Consider the following 21,009-nt stretch of genomic DNA (forward strand, 5'->3'; position numbering starts at 1 on the left):
TCTGTCATTACTAGGCGTACCGTCCAAGACAAGATGACGGGGGCTGATATCCGTCTGTCGGATGAGCAGGTGGACCTCGTGCACCGTCTGCAGCAGGGCAAGTTCGGTGACGTCAACTTCAACGAATACGAGGTATGCCGATCTGGTTTTCAGCTCTGTTGGTGTTGGATTCGACACAGATCCGACAGTAACAGAATTTGTCACCTCAACATCTGCAGTCTGGTCTGTGAAAACCTCTTTAAATAGACTTCTAGATAATAACCCCAGCGCACGATGAGGAAAAAATGAAGCTCGTCAAATTACTCCTCTCGTTTACGAAGCCGCACAAAGCCCAGCCTGAGTCGCGCTCGCCGCCGACTGATGAAGTAACGAAACATTAACATGAGCGCAATTAGCCATCTTAAGAAAAACACATCAGCATCGGCTGACCTACGCAGGAGGTAATGAGTCTGGATGGTGTCATCGCCACCGTTTAGCTGTTTCGATTTTGCAAGCAGCAGTGCTAATTGTCTCTCTTGGCAAAAACAGGAAGTGAGTAAGGCCACAGCTGGTCTGTCTGTGATCAGTTAGTCGACCTCAGACAGGCTTTAAAGTGAGTGAGTGTGAAAAAGCCACCTGTCATCTGACTGCGACTCATTGCATAAACGTTTAGGTTCTATATAATAGAAAATTACTGCACATACATGCATGCATGCATGCATATATATATGTATAGAAGAATACACAGCAATTTTATATCATAGAAACAAATGATAAATCTCTTTATAATAGAAAATTGCTCTGGGCATCTTTTATATGAATGTCAAAATAAAGGCTAAAATATTAAAGCAAACTTAAGACAATTATAATTTAATAATTATATGCGTTTATATATAAAAAATTATAATGTGTGTGTGTATATATAAGCATGCAAAACGTTACAGCTCATATAGGTTTAAACATTTCTCAAAAGTGCTATTCATTTACTAAGGTCTTTAAAGTGTAAAAAGTTCTTACCTCACCTTTAATAGTGTGTACAGTAATAACGAGATGTCATTGATTAAACTCTTACTCTGCATTTATGTTTTATTGTGTCTCTCTGTTTTACTTGTGTTTCTAGCCTGCGATCGACTTCTTCTCCAGTGAAGTGATGATTCACCCCGTCACCAACAGGCCTCAGGATAAACGCAGCTTTATTCCTTCACTTATCGAGAAAGAGAAGGCAAGTTTTTTGTGACACCTTACAATTTCTGTTTATGTTGAAAGCATATATTTACCGTGAATCAGGAAACGGCATGAGAATAGTCATGTTTCGTCTTCTAACTGCTCCCAGCTGGGCTGCGTTACAAATAATGATTCCCACATAGTTTTTCAAGTGGAAAGAGGTCTAAAACGGCGGCTTGATGGGCATCTGAAATTGGACGCTGAAAGGAATCAGACCTGCAAACGTTTTGGTAAAAAATAAGACATTCCAGCTGATTCCGGTCACTATATGCAATCCGGTTGATGCAGTGAACCAGTGACGTGTGCAGCGAGTTTTGAGTAATGATCGTACACATGTGCTCTCAATCATGACAATGATGTGTTACTGTGTGTGTTTGTACCCTCTCTGCATCTATCTCTGTCTGTTAGGTCGGGAAGTTGGTCCATGCCATAAAAATGGGTTGGATCAAGCCGCGCAGACCCAAGGAAACCACCCCACAGTACTATGACCTGTGGGCAAAGGAGGACCCCAACAGCATCCTGGGACGCCACAAAATGCACGTCCCAGCACCCAAGATGAAGCTTCCTGGTCACGAAGAGTCATACAACCCTCCTCCAGAATACCTGATGTCAGAGGAAGAGGTGCGTTTTTAAGGAAACGTTCATCTACATTTGTCAAATGTCATTATTTACTCACCCTTATGTCACACGTGATATCACTGCTTTAAAATAACAAAACAAAAAAACACCATTAAAGTCATCCAGTGCCATTAAGCCTGGTGCAACATGTCTAAAAGTGACAAAGTTTCAACTTTAAAAAAATATGCATTTTTATAATCAATAAATCTGATAATTATATCTTCAGTTAAATTAATTAAAAACATTAACAAGTGACTCAAATTAATATTATATATTCGGGTAACATAAGAAACTTATTTATATCCCTTATAGCATAGTATTTACATTTTATATACATATATATATATATATATATATATATAGTATAAAATACATATTTATATTTTAGAATTAATAATTATCGTTATCATTAATATTTATTAGTGTATTAAAATATTACATCTACACTGCCTTTCTATTTTGCTGTCTATAATCTGTTTGCTAAACATACACTTGCTTTATAAAGTCAAACAATTAACAGAGAATCACTCGCTTTCAGAGTCTTTATGCAAAACGGAAATGCATTAATTTATGCTGTTTGCATATTAAAAAAATATAACCGTCAAATGTAAATTATACACTGCAGAAAAACATCTTTGATGCACATTTAACAGCACACAAATAAAGATTATCGGTGAATACTGACTTAATATTTTGAATACGTCATGTGTACCGCTTTGTTGAGATTTGGTCACTATGATCTGGAAAAGAACAGCATGTGTGCTGAACTCATTGATGAGTTCTTGGCAACAGAACAGTAAATAAAGGCAGATTCATTTTGAGTGAACTCTTCCTTTCAAATGTCACTCACATCATTTCACACCTGTGCCTCCAGCTCCATTAGGCCTCTACAATTTGCCTATAAGTCATTTGCGTGTGCTTTACATGCCATAGTTAACTCTGTGGAAACACGTGCATCCCCTCTGCAAGTTAATCTTTATATGCAACCAAATTTTGACCCCAATTTTGCCTGCACCTGTTCTTTAGTCTGGCTTTGTCAGAGTTCTCATAACGTTTGCTCTTTGTTGTGTGTGTGTGTTTGTTCAGAGACTGGCATGGGAGCAGCAGGACCCCGAGGACAGGAAGTTGAGTTTCCTGCCACAGAAGTTCGCCTGCCTGCGGGCCGTTCCTGCGTACTCGCGCTTCATTCACGAAAGGTTCGAGCGATGCCTCGACCTGTACCTGTGTCCCCGGCAGCGCAAGATGAGGGTGAGATGCATATCCATCTGGTTCTGTACAAACAAACAGTACAGGCAGTACTCAGAAGATGAAGATGACTTTACTGTCACCAAACAGAATAACGAATTACAGAATGACCAAGAAAAGTCACAATTGTATATCTTCAGTGTGTGTGTGTGTGTGTGTGTGTGTGTGTATGTATGCATGTATGCGTGTGTGTGTGTGTGTGTGTGTGTGTGTATGCTTGTATGTGTCTGGATTTAGTTGTAGATATTCAGCAGTTCAGCAATTTATCGACAGCAACACAGCAGTGTGATGACAAATTACATTAGATAATATAGATAAATGTTATAAAATAATAAATGACATGGATATTATTTTTCATCTACATACAAAGATACTTAAAATATTAAAAATGTTTTATATATGTGTTTTTACATTATTAACAATTATTTCCTATATATAAAGGAAATTAATAAAAAATGTACCTTATTTACTGTTATAATGAATACATTACCGAGCATAATTCATTATATAAAAATGAAATGTACATATTTGAGCAAAAATTTAAAATATTTATTAAATTAACAGTATGAAATAAGTCAAGTAGCTAGAAAGTAGATACATTTTGATATATATATATATATAATTTTTATTTTATTTTTTTTACTTTTAAATATGTTGTTATGCTTATAGTAATATACATTTCTTATATTTTAAAATGGATGCAAACAATTATATAACCAAGCCTTCCTCCAATAGCATATCATATTACTGAAGCATTGCAAAAGCTCTCATCTGTAAATTTGTTTTAACAGGAATATTGTCCTTTGTTATTCTTATTATTCAGGTGAATGTAAACCCAGAAGACCTGATTCCTAAACTTCCCAAACCCAAAGACCTGCAGCCCTTCCCAACCACACAGTCTCTGGTACGTCATCTTCAACGGGTCTGGGATCATGTTAACAGCCTGGTTGGGATGATGACAGTCAGAGGAGCAGCTTGTAGATCAGCTACTCGTCATATTTCTAGCCTAGACTTTATAATGGCAGGACCGTGAGCTCTGATTTTATTGAGACAGGAAACCATATTGCTTACTGTACCGCATGGGTGAAAAAGATCAGAAGGCGAATATTTTTGTTGTTGAAATTGTAGACTGTGGCTGTAAAACTGCAGACATGTAACAGGGTTTGTCTGTCATTATTTTGGACTGGGTTAAAGAAGAACAAAAAAGTTAATAAATCAACTAAATAAGTTTAGTGGTAATGTACTAATGTGAAATAATAGAGTCCTGAGCGTGTCCTTGAATGATCTCTCACTGTCTGCTTTTCCTCTCTGCTGTTTCTGTATGTTATGTTGATGTTGCTGGTGTTTGTGTATGGCAGGTGTACCGCGGACACTCTAGTCTGGTCCGAAGCATCAGCGTTTCTCCCAGCGGACAGTGGCTTGTGTCCGGTGAGTCCCATCTTTCCCTGTTCATAATTCACCCTGATTTTCGACAGATATTCCCACTGAAACATCCCAGACAGATAGCAGTGACAATAATGGTTAGGAACCGAGAACCAGTTCTTATTCAGAACCGGTTCTGTTTTTTAAAAAGAACCGGAACCGTGAGCAATTTCTAAGTTTTTGGTTCTGAAAACGGTTCTGCGACACGTGACCAAACGCTGTGAGCAGCCTTGTTCCGGTGTTTGGACGATTCGCTATTTCCCGTAACCAAATAACAGAAACGCTGCCCTGCCTCTTTAATTACGGAGCACATTGTTTCCAATGAGACGGGCCGCGTCGGGCTGCTGAACACATCATTTCTCACGACTGTACACGCACTCGGGCTTTTGATAACTGTGTACGTCGTTACATTTATATCTGTACCATTTTGTCATTAATATACATACTTCCACTTGGACTCCTAAATAAATAGATTGATATTGTTATGCAAGTATGAGGATTAGATTATTTAGTGTACAGGTCATTTCAAGAGTAATAAACAAAGTGATAGAAATATTTGTTTTCATGCATTTTAAATGTTTAAAAATGTTGAAACCACTCATTGCATCACACCATCTCCTGACTGCATTATTATTTGTAAATTAGGGGCTTTATGATGTGTGTATATACATGGTTATAAGTATAACAGTTTATAGTTCATTAATTTAGGGAAATGAACAAGTGTCTTAAACCTCAAGGGACTATTTGGCCAACCAGCTTATTCATATCGGCAAAACCGGTCAGGCTCTAATATAAATAAATAAATATATATATATTTGAATATATATATAAATAAATATTTATATATAACTGTTTTTAAAGCATTTAATGTTTTAAAACCGTTATTTTAATGATGTGTGAATAAAGCAGGATGGAGTCTAGAATTTATTTTTCTGTTCTTTTAAATGTGGCCCCTGCTCTGTAAGTCTGTCTGAGCGCTCTTACCTCATTGGTAGCTAACAAGCTGCTGAAATCATTCCTCACTCACCCGCGATGATGTCATAGCTCTTGGCGGAGGGAGACGGGTCTGTGTGCTGACGGGACGAGCAACCAGTTCGGAGATGAGAGAGATGAGACGAGAGCCAGGATGAGCACAGATGCGCCTGAAATGTCCATATTCACTGGCGCTCCAAAACACTGATAAATCAGTCACGATCCACTCATGATAGGTCTCCTTTGCCTCCATTCTAGATGGATTTCGGTTTTATTTTTATAGGTTTTGGCAGCACGTCCCTATTGTTAGCCACTTCATGAAGTGACTTCATTGTTGACAGGTCTGTTTTGAGTTATTTGTCTTTTTGAATGCAGGACAAACACTTTCGTAGTCGTTTTAATCTTGATTCTTTTTTTATTTTTATGTCTCTCTATTATTTTTTTTTTAAATGCAATGTTAGGACATTATTTTAAAAGTGGCCTTATTTACTGTTGTAATCATGGTCTTGTTGTCCATGATTATTAATGCAAATAATAAATGTTTTCATAACCTTTCATCAAAATGGAATAACTTTCTACAAGTTTTTTGATGACAAATTTTTAATACTGAGCATTATTATTTTTTATAAAGATTTTGAATTATTTTAATAATTTTTTTAAAGAAAACAAACAAAAAATGTTTTTAAGACTGTTATTCCTATCTTTTGCTGTAGTGTGTCAGTAGGAAATGTCAGTTTACATTTCCAAACATTTCTTTTGCCATTTTTTTTTTTTTGCACAAGGAGTCTGACAACAGCCAGTGCTCCACAGAGATCTGAGCTCACCATCGTCCAGTCTGTCTGGAATAACATGAAGAAACAGAACAAACTGAGACAGACTCAATTCTGAAAAAGCTACTTGAAAAACTATGTGCAAGTTTATCAAGAACAAAAGTAAAAAATTTTAAACAAAATGGGTGATCGCACCAAATGTTGGTTTGGTTTAGTTAATTGATAAATTAAATCTATTTATGACAATCTTTTTGAAAGCGTCCTCACTTTTGCAGCATTTTTACACAAGTTTCTAAAACTTTTCACAGTACTGGAGCTTTGCAGGTAGGTCTCTTGAAGCATCTTGGAGTCATTGCCACAGGTTTTCTAGATTTAGTCTTTCTCAGTTTCTGTTTCGTCATCTAATCCCAGACAGACTGCATGATGGTGAGATCAGATCTCTGTGTGGAGCACTGGGTGTTGTCAGAATCTTTGTGAAAAAAAAATTTGAAGATAGAAATAACTGTCTTAAAATTATTGAAAATACTAATGGCCTAAGACTTTTGCTGTACTGTATATTTTTTAATCATAACATTATTTTAAAGGATAAAAAAAATCGAACACTTTTTAAATCTCTGTTTTCCCCCATTATAAAGAGAAAATGTGATTCCAGTTCTGGGAGGATTATATATTTAGGTCTAAAAAGATTTCATACATAATGGAGGAAAGGCCTCTCTTGAGTGCAGTCTGTTGATCATTATCCGTATTTTAGGTTCGTGGTCCTTTAGATACATAAATGCACGCTATAACCCATCGTATTCCCTCAGTAGGGCCGGCGTCTGATTGCTATTAACTTGAGGGGGATATAAATTACTCGAACGAAGCAAGTAGAAAGCATTATTTTAATAACACATGCAGTCCATTTCACTCAGCGTTAGCGATGGGAGCGGCGCAGCCAAATCCACAGAAACCAAATGATATTCGTACTGTATGAAAATGCGGTTGAATTTGCCCGTCTGATTTGAATGTGGTGATCCAGGTAACAATACAGGCCTTTCAGCTGCACAATGGAAATGGTTTCCCAGAATGCTTTGCAGTTGGGGTTCAAATAAGGCAGATAAGCAGGAGGAAAGAGTAGAAAGAGGCTGGTTGCATTTTTAGAGGCAATATCTGCTCAGCCTTCCATAACAAAGAACTTCATGAAGTGCATATGCAAAACCACTACAGTGAGGGGTTGCTCTTTTGTCTAGCTATAAAATATATTAAAGCAGTAATAAAATGCTCTTTCCCACAGTAAAAATTGGCAGTTGACAACCTCCCAGGCATCACAACCCTTCTCGCCCTGAGCCTGCCCTACTTTCCTTGGGTTAATTTGGGGTGTGATCATTTCTTCCATATCAAAGCATTGAGACTTTGTTCAGTCTCTGCATCCTGGGTTTTTCCAATTTTGTGTTTGCTGATTTGGGAGTTGCAAGTCAGGAAGTTTTTTTGAGGAGGTTGTGCAGCCAGTGGTTGTAAAACTGGGCAAATTTATTATGAATGCCAGCATATGTCGGGAAACGCCAACGATTCATTTTTCAGTTTTGTTTTTATTCTTGTTAGTGGTGTTTTTTCAAAAAAATTCAAAAACATTATTGAAGTTTTTACTTTTGATCGCTTTATGTGTCCTTGCTGAATAAAAGTATTCATTTACTCCCCCCCCCCCAAAAAAGTACTGACCCCAGACTTCAATTTAACAGTAATTTAATTATCAAACTTTGTCAACAGACATTGATAGATGATAAAACAGTGGGGGGAAAATCCCACATGGAAGATAACTTTTTCAGAAGATAAAAAAAAAAAAAAAAAAAATTCTGGAGACTTCCAAAATGCAGCAATGATGAGAATCTTCCAAGAATTAGTTTTTACAGACTTTCAAATGAAAACGCTGCAATTACAGCACGTGTAACCTACAGTTACAGTTTTTGTGCTGTAGTCAGATTGCAGTCCATGACATGAGAGAATGCGGTGAAGAAGGGCTGAGGTTACACGACTGTGTACATATTTACTTTTACAGAGCTCGATCATGTCCTGAGAGCCTCAAACGGCATTCCCCACTAATGATGTGGCAATACGAATACGAGCAGAGACATTATAAACTCCAGCATGACACTGTCACTCAGGACACGTGAACTCACTGCGATCCACATTCTGTTTGAATCATTTCTGAAGACTTGTTTATTTCGGATATGGCTGTTTTGAATGGACTTAAAGTGTGAGGTTGAGACTTGTTTACGATTTAGATTTTTAAAAAATATTGTTTTTGACTATATACTATATATTTGTCTATATACTGTATATAGACAAACTGAAACCATCTGTTTTTAATCGTCCCATTTAACACTAAGAATTAATAGAATTGTAAATGTGAGAAAAATGCTAGATCAATAGATAGAGAAACTCCATGAGAATTGAATCTTGGCGTGAACATTGGGTGCATTTGTAAAGTTGGAGTAAAAAAAAAAGCAAACTCTTGGGTGCCGCCTGAAAACACAACTACAAATTAACAGAGCGGCTAAAAGAGATCAGAGTGGTTGTCGGGGAGCCCTGCTCAGCCACAGGAAGTGCTTATACCTCAGATCCATACACTCCCAAAAACACGCTACACAACACACTCAAGACCCTGTGTAAGAAACCCTGGATATTTCAGGGTATAAACTGTTAGAAATACAGGTTTTAAGGAGTTTCATCACATAACATTTTAAGTTTGTGGGTGTTTTTATGAGTAGTCATACAATTGTACAAAAATTTAGGCTTTTTACATTAATAATACATTTCCTGGAGATTGATTTTGAACATCTGTGAACAATTGAAGCAAACTTTTAATTAGGTCTGCTCCATTTGTCCTTTACATACATTTGTCCTTTACATACATGAGCTATTCCCAATAAATTAGAATATCCTGCTATTAGAATATCCTATTTTACTTGTTTCAGTTGTAAAATGGGTTGCTAATGTTGTTTCCTGTTGACTTTAACAGCTAATTTATGTCATCCTTTGGAACACATTACTATACTTTTTCCACTTTCTCAAAGTGCCATTACTGTCCTATAAAATGGACTTTTAATATTTTTGCAGCTTTTTCCCATCCATAAAGGCAAATATTAGTCATTCCTATCTTATTTATGGTCTCCATCCATGTTTGAGCATCTACAGGAAAGTCTTGGTGTCCCCTGCATCACACTCCCTCTCTGACCGCCAGCGGGTGACCGCTGCAGAGTCCGTCCCTCCTGCTATATCTGTCGCCATACAGCTCAATACTTAAAAAGTGATTATGGGTTTTGGAGTTATTACACTCCACCCACCAGGCCCGGCCCGTTTTCCCCAGTGTTGTTTTCACTGCATTTATGAAGCATGCAGGTATAAAAGTTAAAATGAGATTTTACGGCAGCTTATGATGTTGTGTGGCTGATACGTCTGGAGCTGTTAAATGAAACAGAGCAGTCACCTCTTAGAAAAGTTTTTTTTTTAAGTGATTTTAAAGAGAAATTATGCATTGTGTTAAATCATATTATGCCATCATGAAAAAAAATATATTTTTATATGTTATAATTACATGCCTTGATAATATGGATAGGGATAGAATCATGCTTTACAGGGATCATATGATGTTGCTAAAAATAACATTATTTGGTGTATGCAATGCAATGTAATGCAATGCGGTTTAAGGTTAAAAATATATATTTTCTATATAATACACATTATTGTTTCTCCTCTATAGCCCGCCTTCTGAAATGTGGCGATTTTTACAAAGCTCATCATCCTGCAAAAGCAAGATGTGCTCTGATTGGCCAGCTATCCAGCACTTTGTGATTGGGTTAAGTGACTTGCTCAGGGGCACCGAAGTCTTCCCAAAACTCAAACCCACAACCCTAGGGTTAAGAGTCAAACTCTTTAACCACTAGGCGATGACCTCCCCCATAACTTAAGTAGTTTGTGGATTAGTGCGTACTGGAGATGCGAACCGTTTCAAACGATTCAGTTCAATTTGGTGAACTGTTTCGACCAGTTCACTAAGAAGATCCAGTTAAATAGAAAGATTCGTTAGCGATCTGGACATCACTAGATGAGACAAAACCAATAAAACCCATTACAAATGAGGCATTTGTTGCATCCATTTGGGACATAATTGTCTTTTTACGCGTTGTATATCGCGCTGTATAAACAAAATCATGCATTTGTGATCTGAGAAACAACTAATAAGCCTACTCTACACTGCTCAAAACTCATGTCAAAAGCAACAGACTGTCCTTGCAACGTTTAAACTGCCCCACTTTATAGAAACAGCCGTTGTGCCACAGACGCATTGCAGGCTACTGGTTCAGGAAACAGTCCTCATCCTCCATAAAATGTGCAACACACATCTGAATATTTGGGTTGGACTGTTCTGGAACAGTGTTGAAATACAACTTAACCACTGAGTTCTAGTCGTGTCCTCTCTGGAAGTTCAAACAAGTAGTTTCGCTTTCACAACGAAACACACAGCGACTCCACGACATGGCAGCAGCGGCATCAGAGAGACTAAAAGTTACGCCTTCCTTCTTTGCGTGAACATTAGGGTGGCGTTATGCAAATCTTCCCATGGTGATGTAGAGATGTGGGGGTGTGTTAGAATGAGCCGTTTTAGGGTGGAGTGGTCGACTCTTAACTTTTAGAAAGAATATCTCTTTGGATTTGAGACTTTAGTCTTTGCAACTTTACAGATCTACAGAGCTTGTAACACTCCAAAGAGAAAGGAAAATTTTAATTCGCATCAAATGACCCCTTTAACCTGTTAACTGTCACTCACGTTTTTGAAGATAGACATGAATGTGCAAGATACAAACATAAATTTCTATAATTCTTGACTGAAAACATTTTGTAACATGATTTTGATGTACCATTTACATGGTAATGCAATGTCTGATTTTAAAATGGGTTTTGAAGGATGAATTTTGAGATTTTATGTTTTCAAGTGATATATAACTTCTGATGATTTCTAAAATGTGATAGAGAAAAAGGCAACGAGGAAGTATTTTTTTTAAACAAAGGTCAAAGCTCCTTTTGTAATGTAGATTTCTGAGGGTGTACTCTTGTCATAAATTCATTTATTACTTTTCCTACATAATTTGTAACAAAAAATATTGGTAAAATATATATTTGGGAGTCTTAGACCTTTCCAACGATATATAGTTTGTCAAGATTAGATTAGATTTGATTGTAATATAGTATAGTCAACGTAGGCGTCCCGTATACGGGACGGGGTGACATTTAACAGGTTAAGAATGGTAACAGTATACAGTATACAGTTTTACAAGCTTTGCTTTGTTTTTGGGAAAACACTTTAATATTGATTTTGCTGCAAATTTGCTACATTTCAATTATCAGTTGTTTAAAGTCATACTAACCCTTGTTAGTGTAGTGTAACTGATAGTTTAAAAATTTACAGCAAAATAAATGTTAAATAATTTTTCCAAAAAGCATCATGTCATTTTACAAAGCTTATCACATTAAACTGTATACCATTACCATCCTTAAAGCATTTTTTTTTTCCTATACTTGGAAACATTAGAGTGACAAAAAAAAATAATGTTGATGATGGAAAAATTACATTTTGACTTAATAAAATTGCAGAAAGGTATTCTGTTATAGTTTAGTTTAGCTTAAGGTTGTGAATCCTTCAAAGTACTTTATAGAAAATTTTAAGTTGATATTTAAGTTATTTACTGAACAAAATTATGTTAACAGTGTTGACATTTTAAGACATTTTAAAATTATAAAAACTATAATTTATAAATTATAACTTGTTTACCTTGGATTTCACTTCTTGAAATGTTTATATATATATATATATATATATATATATATATATATATATATATATATATATATATATATATATATATATATATATATTTACTTTTAAAAGAGGGAATAGAAATTAAACGCTAAATTTATTTGTTTAGAAAAAGAAATATTCTAACATATGGTAAGCTTGAGATCAGCTGTTCATTTTTATTCATATTGTATGTATATTAGAGGAAATAAAAGTCTCTTGTTTTGAATAATGACTGTCTAACAGCAGTAGCACACAAACTTTAAACACACGGCTTCTCTTTGTCTGTCACCTTTCATAATCTAGTATTATTATAGTGCACTCGTGCCAAAGTGCTACAGTGTGTGTCACAGTGGTTGTGTAGCGCGAGGATGAGTAATCCTCCATGTGTGCTGCTGAGAGAGGAAGTGCCGTAGAGCTGACAGAACGCTTTAGTTGTGCCAGAGACACGAACGTCTGTGTACTCTCAGCTGTTCAGACGATGAGACACACAAACCTGCGCACATTTGCAGAACCATATTAAACACGCATTTAAACGTAATCCATGTCATTTAAAGAATTAGTTTACTTTCAAATGAACATTTCCTGATAATTCACTCACCCCCATGTCATCCAAGATGTTTACGTCTTTCTTCAGTCGTAAAGAAATTAAGGTTTTTGATGAAAACATTCCAGGATTATTCTCCTTATAGTGGACTTCAGAGGCTACTAAACAGTTGAAGGACAAGTCACAGTTTCAGTGAAGCTTCAAAGGGCTCTATACGATACCAACCGAGGAATAAGGGTCTTATCTAGCAAAACATTAAAAAAAAGAAAAAAAGTATATGCTTTAGAAACAGACATGCTCGCCATGACTTCATGTAATACTTAATCATGTTGAAAAGGTCACGTGTGATGTAGGCGGAAGTACCGACCCAGTTTACAAATGTGGAAAAGGAGGATTGTTCAAAAGTTGCTGTATGTTCAATTAAACGTATTAAATTTTTTTGACTTGGTCTTTTCACATTTGTTTTGTAAAAAAGTCTACGTCACGCGTGACATTTTCAACATTGATAACGTATTGAGTGAAGTCGAGGACGCACATTGCAGAGCAGTGCAAGGCTAACATTTTTGTTTATAAAGCATATACCATGATGACTGATTGTTTTGCTAGATATAAGACCCTTATTCTTCGGCTGGTATTGTGTAGAGCCTTTTGAAGCTTCACTGAAACTGTAATTCTGTCCTTCAACTGTTTGGTAGCCTTTGAAGTCCACTATAAGGAGAATAATCCTGGAATGTTTTCATCCAAAACCTTAATTTCTTTTTGAATGAAGAAAGATGTAAACATCTTGGATGATATGTGAGTAAATTATCAGGAAATTTTCATTTGAAAGTGAACCAAACCTTTTAAGTTATTCTATAACACAGAATGCTTTATAGTTTATGTAAATTCTCTTGTGAATACTTTTTAAGTAAAGGTTTTTGTTTTGACCCTTTGACCTCAGGCTCTGATGACTGTACGGTACGTTTCTGGGAGGTCAGTACGGCGCGCTGCCTGAAGACAGTAGAGGTGGGCGGAGCCGTGAAGGGTGTGGCCTGGAATCCCAATCCATCAATCTGTCTGGTCGCCGTCAGCTAGTAAGACCCGCCTCATTTTCTCTCATAACCTGCATATGAATATTAATTTAATGTTCATCTGTATGTTTTGTAACATTCAGTATGTAATGTATATTATTTGACAGCACATGATTTACAGGATTTCATTTTAATAGCTGTAGAGCCTGATTAATTAGTTAGTGTTCGTTTAGGAAGCCTCAGAAAAGACTGAGTATAAGAATGTCAAATGTTCCTTAAACATTCTTATGTTAGTTATTATTTGATTAATAGTTATTAAGATGGGTGAATAGGTAGGATGCATGGATGCTTAGAAACTCTGAGATTGGTTAAACGTTAAATAATTTGCTAGGTTGGTTGGCTAGATAGTCAGGTCAGTTGGATGGGTGGGTGATGGATGCATAGAAAAAAAGGTTTTTGGTCAGATAGACAGACAGACAGACAGATGGATGTCTGCATAGATGATGGATGGATGGACAGATGGATGGAAGCATAGACAAAGGATTTTTGGTCAGACAGATGGATGGATGTATGGTTAAATATGGGTAAATAGGTAGATAGGTTAAATACATGGACATAGATGGTTCGATAAATAGCTTGTTTTATCAGATGAATGGAGAGATAGCTGAGACTGAACATGATGTTTGTGTGCAGTGATGACACTGTTGTCCTGTTGAACCCTGGTCTGGGTGACCGGCTGGTTTACACTGCTACGGATCAGCTGATCTCTTCCTATGAGGAGCCAGAGGAAGTAAAGGATCAGTCTGTTCAGTGGGCCGTGGCAGAGGGCGAAGGTCACGAGCAGGGTCACCGCCTCATCCTCAAACACCCCAAGGTAATCAAAGCACATACAAACACACCACCACGGTCTGTTTATATATTCATGAGAATGACGTCTTCACGATAACCATTAGCAGGTCACATTTATCCTCTGTTCAAGTCGGTATTTTCCAGTTAACAATAGAAATGAAAGTCATTTTTCCTTCTCTTGTCCCCTCTGAGAGCGTCCGTGTGTCTCTCACGTGAGCCGCAGCCAGAGGCTTTTAACTATTGGCAGAAGCAGCAAGCCTGTGGTCGTCTTTTTCCTGAAATGGAAAGAAATTTAAGACGCCTCTAGTGTCCAATTAAAACTACTGGAAAAAGCAAAGCAGCGACTCGCGTTTGCAGACTGGCAGAGGCCAAGCCGGCGTTAATAACGGCAGTAAATTTAGTCCCAGTGTGTCTTTGAGGTTATAATTGGATTAATCGTCTGTGGATGTACCGCAGAATGACTTTGACCTCTGACCTCTAGCTTCCCGCTTTCTCTCTCTGAAGGCTGTGAGACAGGTGACGTGGCACGGGAAAGGTGACTACCTGGCATGCGTCATGCCGGACAATGGCAGCAGCCTCCAGGTGGTCATCCACCAGGTGAGCAAACGCAGGACGCAGAACCCCTTCCGCAAGAACAAGGGTCTGGTGCAGTGTGTGTCCTTCCACCCCATCAGGCCTTATTTCTTCGTGGCCACGCAGCGCTACGTGCGAGTGTATAACCTCATCAAACAGGAGCTCACCAAGAAGCTGATGGCCAACTGCAAATGGATTTCAAGCATGGCTATCCACCCGGGAGGTGAGTAACTGGACTGTTTCTGAAAGGGTCACCATCATTTCATTCTAAACCTGACTGACTTTCTTTCAAAGAAGGAAGAAGAGAATCACCTATGAATTTCCAATGCAATGAAAGCAATGCAGAGTAAAAGTCCAGTGAAATTTTAATTGTCTTTCATCTGTCTTTCATCGTTTTTTGATTGTCCTGTCTTCTGAAGCCATGTTATAGTTTGTTTTAAGGAACAAATTGAAATTCAGGCCGTAGCTCTCCAATCTCATTTGTTTGCTTGAATTAAACTTTAAAATGTGCCAGGTTTGTTATTGTTGATAGCTGCTTCCATCCAAAGTGTGAATTTAATTTATATAAAAATTTTAATATTGCAAAAATAATTTGTAAATAAAGTTTACATCCTGCAAGTTTAAAAGAAGAAAATCATGAAAATCAAAATTGGCACCCGTATTATTTATGTATTATTAAGTATTATATACATATTAATATACTATTTATTTATATACTTAAATAAGTACTTAAACTTATTTGATTTCGGTTAAATGATTTTTAATCATTTAATTTAACAATGAACCACCCTGATTGGCGCACACATGGAAAAAAGTTATAGTCACTCTTTTATTATATCTAATTTATGGTGAACATCATGTTTGCTAGCAATTAGTAGCAGATGCCATATTTCTTGCAACATTACTTTTTTGATGTGCATCTAAGAATTTATCCTGTATATGTTATCTTAGTTTTTGCTCAAGCTTGCATTGTGAACATTTTCTTTGAATTTTGATGCTTCCATCCAGCATTTTTAGGCTCAAAATGTACATAAACATATGCTGATAAAAACTTGATGTCAAATACCATTGGTGTCCCTCATAACCAAATGTGATGAACAAAGTTAGTATTATGTCCAAATCAGATTTGAGCGCTACAGCAGAGAAGATGATTTTGAGTGAATGGTGATTTAAATGTTGGTCTGTCGTATGACTTCAGATGGCTCAGGTCGTATGGATTACTTTAATGGTGCTCTTTTGTCCTTTTGGGAGCGTTAGAGGTCCAGAATAGGCTTTGAATGAATGGAAAATATCAGCTTGGAGATTTTTAAAAATACTTTGCATGAAGAAATTAAGTCATTGGTTTGGAATGAGATGAAAAAATGAGAGGAAAATCATTTTTTGGGTAAACGACTATGAACATTAACCTCTTTCGGTGACCTTTGAAATGAAATCTGGCGGCTTTCTTCAGCCTGTTACGGTATGTTATATAAAAGTGAGTCTCTGGAGGTGACCAGAGGAAAGTTATTCCGGCTTAATATTAGTCTTGGTTTCTCAAAAATGTCCCTAAAGTGACATGTGAAATCAGTGAGCACTCTCTGGATATCAGATGTCATTCGTTTGCCCTCTTTTACCCATTTTCCACAGGCGACAACGTGATATGCGGTAGCTATGACTGCCGTCTGGCCTGGTTTGATCTGGACCTGTCCACGAAACCGTACAAAGTTCTCCGGTGAGTCAGCACAAGCAGGTTTTTATAATTTGGCCAGTCTTGGGCAGGCTCGAGGGAAATTGTTGGTAATGCTGGCCTGTCAAATGAATGAATGTCTCCTTTTGGGACCTGGAGAGGTTCTGTGTAGCGTCCCTCTGCTGACGGGTCTGTCTTGTGTCTCTGTCCTCGCAGACATCATAAGAAGGCTCTGAGGAGCGTGGCCTACCACAGGCACTACCCGCTGTTCGCATCCGGCTCTGATGACGGCAGTGTCATCGTCTGTCACGGGATGGTCTACAAGTGAGTCTGATCATCTTCCTGTCCGGGTTATGTTTCACTTTTTCCCAGTGTCAATTTGGACTGCTGGGTTCTCTTTTTTTTATTTTCTAATCCCTCTCCGATTTTTGGCTGTTTTTTTTAAAAGCATACTAGCTGAAAATAAAATGAGTACTGTGCATAATGTATGCCGTAAGCTAATTTTCTCAGTTTATTATACCAGGGTGAGTATGTGCAGTATACATCTATTATACATCTATTTCAAAGAATGCTGTATTCCACAATGCTATGTGCTTAACTTTCCATTTCCAGTGTAAAAAATAAACTAGAAGTAATATTATAAGTAATTTCTAACATCTTTCTGAAGTCTGTTTCGGTGGACTGGTCATGTGACAGGGAAGCATACTACTGTTTAAAAGATTTATTGCGTAATTATGCAGACCGTTTCACTCATTTTTTAAATCACAGGCAGTATACAGGATATACTGTGCTATGTTTAGTAAGCTAGTATTTCATTTTGAACTGCTGTGTCCATGTGTACTGCTGACTACTTTAATCATATTTATAGTAATTAAACATCATAAATGAATGTAATATCATTTTTTGCAGTGATAAAAAATTAAAAACATAATGTGTTTGTGTAATGCTGGCTAGTTTCTAATTAAATATAAATCACATGTTACTGTTTTTGCAGTATGTAGTGATGTAATGTTTCTGTCTAATGCTGGATAGTTTAAATGTATAAATATTCATTAGTTCATATAAATAAATATATGCAATAATAAATATTTCATTTGTGGTTACTGCCAACCACTTTAAATAGATCCGTTTGAATAAATATATAATAGAATATAAAACTTTTAAGGATTTATATATTTCCACTTGAGTTGCATCCAGTCATAATTTGTTTAATTAAAGGTATGATTTATTTTGATGATTGTATTTTGAAGAATGTTGATAATCAAGATGTTGCTGTGAGCCATTGACTTCCATTGTAATTTTTTTTTTTTTCTATACTATGGAAGTCAACGACTACGAGCAACTAATTTAATTTGCTACAAGTAAAGTCAAGTGCATTGCATTGTGGGAAACTATAGACTGTGGAGTGTAATCTGGTTTTGTACTGCACATTTTAGTGCATATAGAAACCTTGCATATTTATACAGAGTGCAAATACTGCATAAATAGTGTGAGTAGTATGGTGATCTGCTGTTCTGAACACGGTCTGTCTCTTTTAACATGGTGTAGTTCTCGTGTGTCTGTCTTCTCATTCTGTCTGTCTGTTTCTCTCGGGCACATGTCCAGTGTATCTGCAGGGGTAGACTATCATTCCTGCAGTTTGGTCAGGAGCGCTCTTTGAGCAGAGCTAATGATCCGTGTACGGTGGAGGGCAAGCGAGATCTGGGTGAAAAGGCTTCATCAGCTGGCCTTAATAGATCTCTTTATACTCAAACTGAGGATGTCATGTTGTTTTTCCACTTCTTACTTTCCCCAGTCAAACTGTTGATGCATATACAGCAAACCATATTTCCAGAATTCACTGTTTTATGGCCCTCAGATAGTTGGAAGGAATGGCCGCAGTTTTAACCATAAAATTTGGATTGAGAAAAGGAAACTGTTTTCATTGGGATGGGACAGGATGGTTGACTAAGCTAAAAATAAGAGTAGCAATAGTAAGGTAAATTAGATTAGTGAGGTCTGCTAGCAGTTTAAAAATATATATATTGTATTTGAGCTTTAATATTTAAGAGTTAATGTTGAAATTAAAAACTAACTTGCTGAATGGTTTTGTTTTATTTTACCATCTTTCCAGTTGAAATACATCTTTGATAAGCAAGCATACTAACTTTTGATACATTTTTGTTAGAAACAATTTGTGAATTTTGTTTAAATGGTTACATTTGTGGTCAAAATGACACATTTTTATAAACCATTTTGACAAAAAAATTTTTTTTACTCTATATGAATTATTACAGTGGTCAGAATGTAATAATTTAATAAATGTATTTAAAAAATGTAATACATTTAGTGATTCAATAATTAAAAAAATCTTCTGTACATGAGACATTTATAAAGTTTTCAGTATTAAAATTATACATGTAATAATTAAAAAATTATATATATTTTTTAATTGCACAATAGTATTTAAATGTAATTTAAAATGTACAGATTTGGGTTTTATTAGTTGTATTACATTAATACTGAAAACAGATTTTTTTCATTTTTTCAGAATTGAATAATTAGTAATTGTTTAAAAAAATATAAATAATGAAAACAATATGCACATAGGATTTTTTTTTTTTAAATGTAGTAAAAAAATTATTTAATATTTCAAAATTGAAAACCATAAAATCTGTACGTAAAATACATTTTAAAGGAAGCTGAAATAAATGAAGGCATGGTCAAATGTTTCAAAGATGGTTTTTAATGTGAACTTCATACAACAACAAAAAAGTTTGAATCTGTTATGTTTAATAAAAATCAACTTGTGGTTCATAAAATCGCCTGTAGTTGAAGAAACATCCATTGACAGAAAAGAATTCAGAAATTTAAGAACTGTTATTGAAGCCAGACTTTATGAAAATCATTATTCCGAGCCAGTTGTGAATAACACTAACCATTCTAATGTCTGTGTTAATCCACAGTGACTTGCTGCAGAATCCTCTGATTGTTCCAGTGAAGGTTCTGAAGGGTCACACCATCACTCATGACCTCGGGGTCCTCGATGTGACCTTCCACCCAACCCAACCCTGGGTGTTTTCCTCAGGGGCCGACGGAACAGTCCGTCTTTTCACCTAGAGAACAAAACGAAAACAGTCCTCCATCAGGAGCCACGACCTCGAGTTTTCGAAACCAGAAATTACACGCCAGTTACGAGCCGATGAGGTTTTTTAGATTCGCTGCTCTCCGAAGGACATTGACATGTTGCTGGCAGGAATCAAGCGCCTGATCTGATATTGAACATGTCATTATAATATGTGTTTTGAGCTATGTTTTGCCTTTTTTATGTTAGAAGAAAATACATCCAGACGCTCACAGATTCCCACAGGACTCCAGTGCAGTGTGAAAAGGGAGACAGGTTTGGTTTCAAACCCAGAACCGTGTCCGCTCAGAAAGAGCCGTTTCCGTACCAGGCTGTCAGTGCCCCACAGCAAATCAAACACAACCGCTAATCCTTGGACAAGGAAGCTGAATTTGAAATGAAACAAATGTCCGATGTTGGGCCTTGCCAAAGGAAACAAGACATGAATCAAAGTTGCAGACGTCTGTCCTTCACTTACACCTCCTGATGTTTTCTTAAACCACCTTCTGAAGCGTTTCATCCAAAAATGGCGCTACCATCAACTTCTACCAGCCTCAACGTGTCACTTCTTATTTTTTTTACCTCTACCTGTTCAGTTTTGAAATCTTTAACAGTTGTAATCCAGAGACGAGTTACATTTTTTAATTAAACATCGTGTTTCTTGAAGAGTGTTTTGAGTTTATTTTCTCTTTCCCTTCTGGTTTCACGCCGCAGGTCAGCGAGGGTGATTTTCAAGACTCCTGAATTATATGCAGCGTGAGTCTGGGAATTGGGTTTTTTTCCTCCGCGAGAGGCCCAGACGCCGCTGATCAGACGGCATTGTGTGTTATAGATCATATTTCATGGAGGCCATCCACCTGCGGGTCCTTCTCTCTACCCCAGACGTCGGTCTCAAGGCTGTGAGCCTCTCCGTGTGAAGATTGCAGTCCTTTGTTAATTTGCCAGTATCTCCAGGGATGAAGTGTTTGTAGACCAGTGTAGATCAAATAATATTATCTCAGATTACAACACAAAATTGCTTGCCAAGCATGAAAAGTACTGTAATATTTTATGAGGTATTTACATTGAAATACCTCCATTCTCCAGTAATAGGAGTGTTACTTTGTAGTTTCTATATTGCAGTAATGGTTTGTTTCATAGTATCATTTTCAGAGTTATTTTTTCTAGAAATTTAGCATAAAGTAGTTTATTTTGTTGT

General features: G+C 36.7%; 1 protein-coding gene across 1 annotated transcript in view; it reads left to right on the top strand.

The window, feature by feature from the left end:
- LOC113062188 (ribosome biogenesis protein bop1-like) overlaps positions 1-20,477 on the top strand; it is a 75,096-nt gene extending 54,619 nt beyond the window's left edge. Inside the window, exons 5-16 of the mRNA XM_026231838.1 lie at positions 15-132; positions 1,100-1,201; positions 1,612-1,824; positions 2,908-3,069; positions 3,890-3,970; positions 4,425-4,494; positions 13,551-13,683; positions 14,314-14,494; positions 14,974-15,265; positions 16,669-16,753; positions 16,925-17,032; positions 19,654-20,477. Coding sequence (XP_026087623.1) covers positions 15-132; positions 1,100-1,201; positions 1,612-1,824; positions 2,908-3,069; positions 3,890-3,970; positions 4,425-4,494; positions 13,551-13,683; positions 14,314-14,494; positions 14,974-15,265; positions 16,669-16,753; positions 16,925-17,032; positions 19,654-19,807 — 1,699 coding nt within the window. The 3' untranslated portion in view covers positions 19,808-20,477. The remainder of the gene's footprint in view (positions 1-14; positions 133-1,099; positions 1,202-1,611; positions 1,825-2,907; positions 3,070-3,889; positions 3,971-4,424; positions 4,495-13,550; positions 13,684-14,313; positions 14,495-14,973; positions 15,266-16,668; positions 16,754-16,924; positions 17,033-19,653) is intronic.
- The last annotated feature ends 532 nt before the right edge of the window (positions 20,478-21,009 follow it).

The sequence above is a fragment of the Carassius auratus genome, chromosome 44, assembly GCF_003368295.1.
Source record: "Carassius auratus strain Wakin chromosome 44, ASM336829v1, whole genome shotgun sequence".
Lineage (NCBI taxonomy): Eukaryota > Metazoa > Chordata > Actinopteri > Cypriniformes > Cyprinidae > Carassius > Carassius auratus.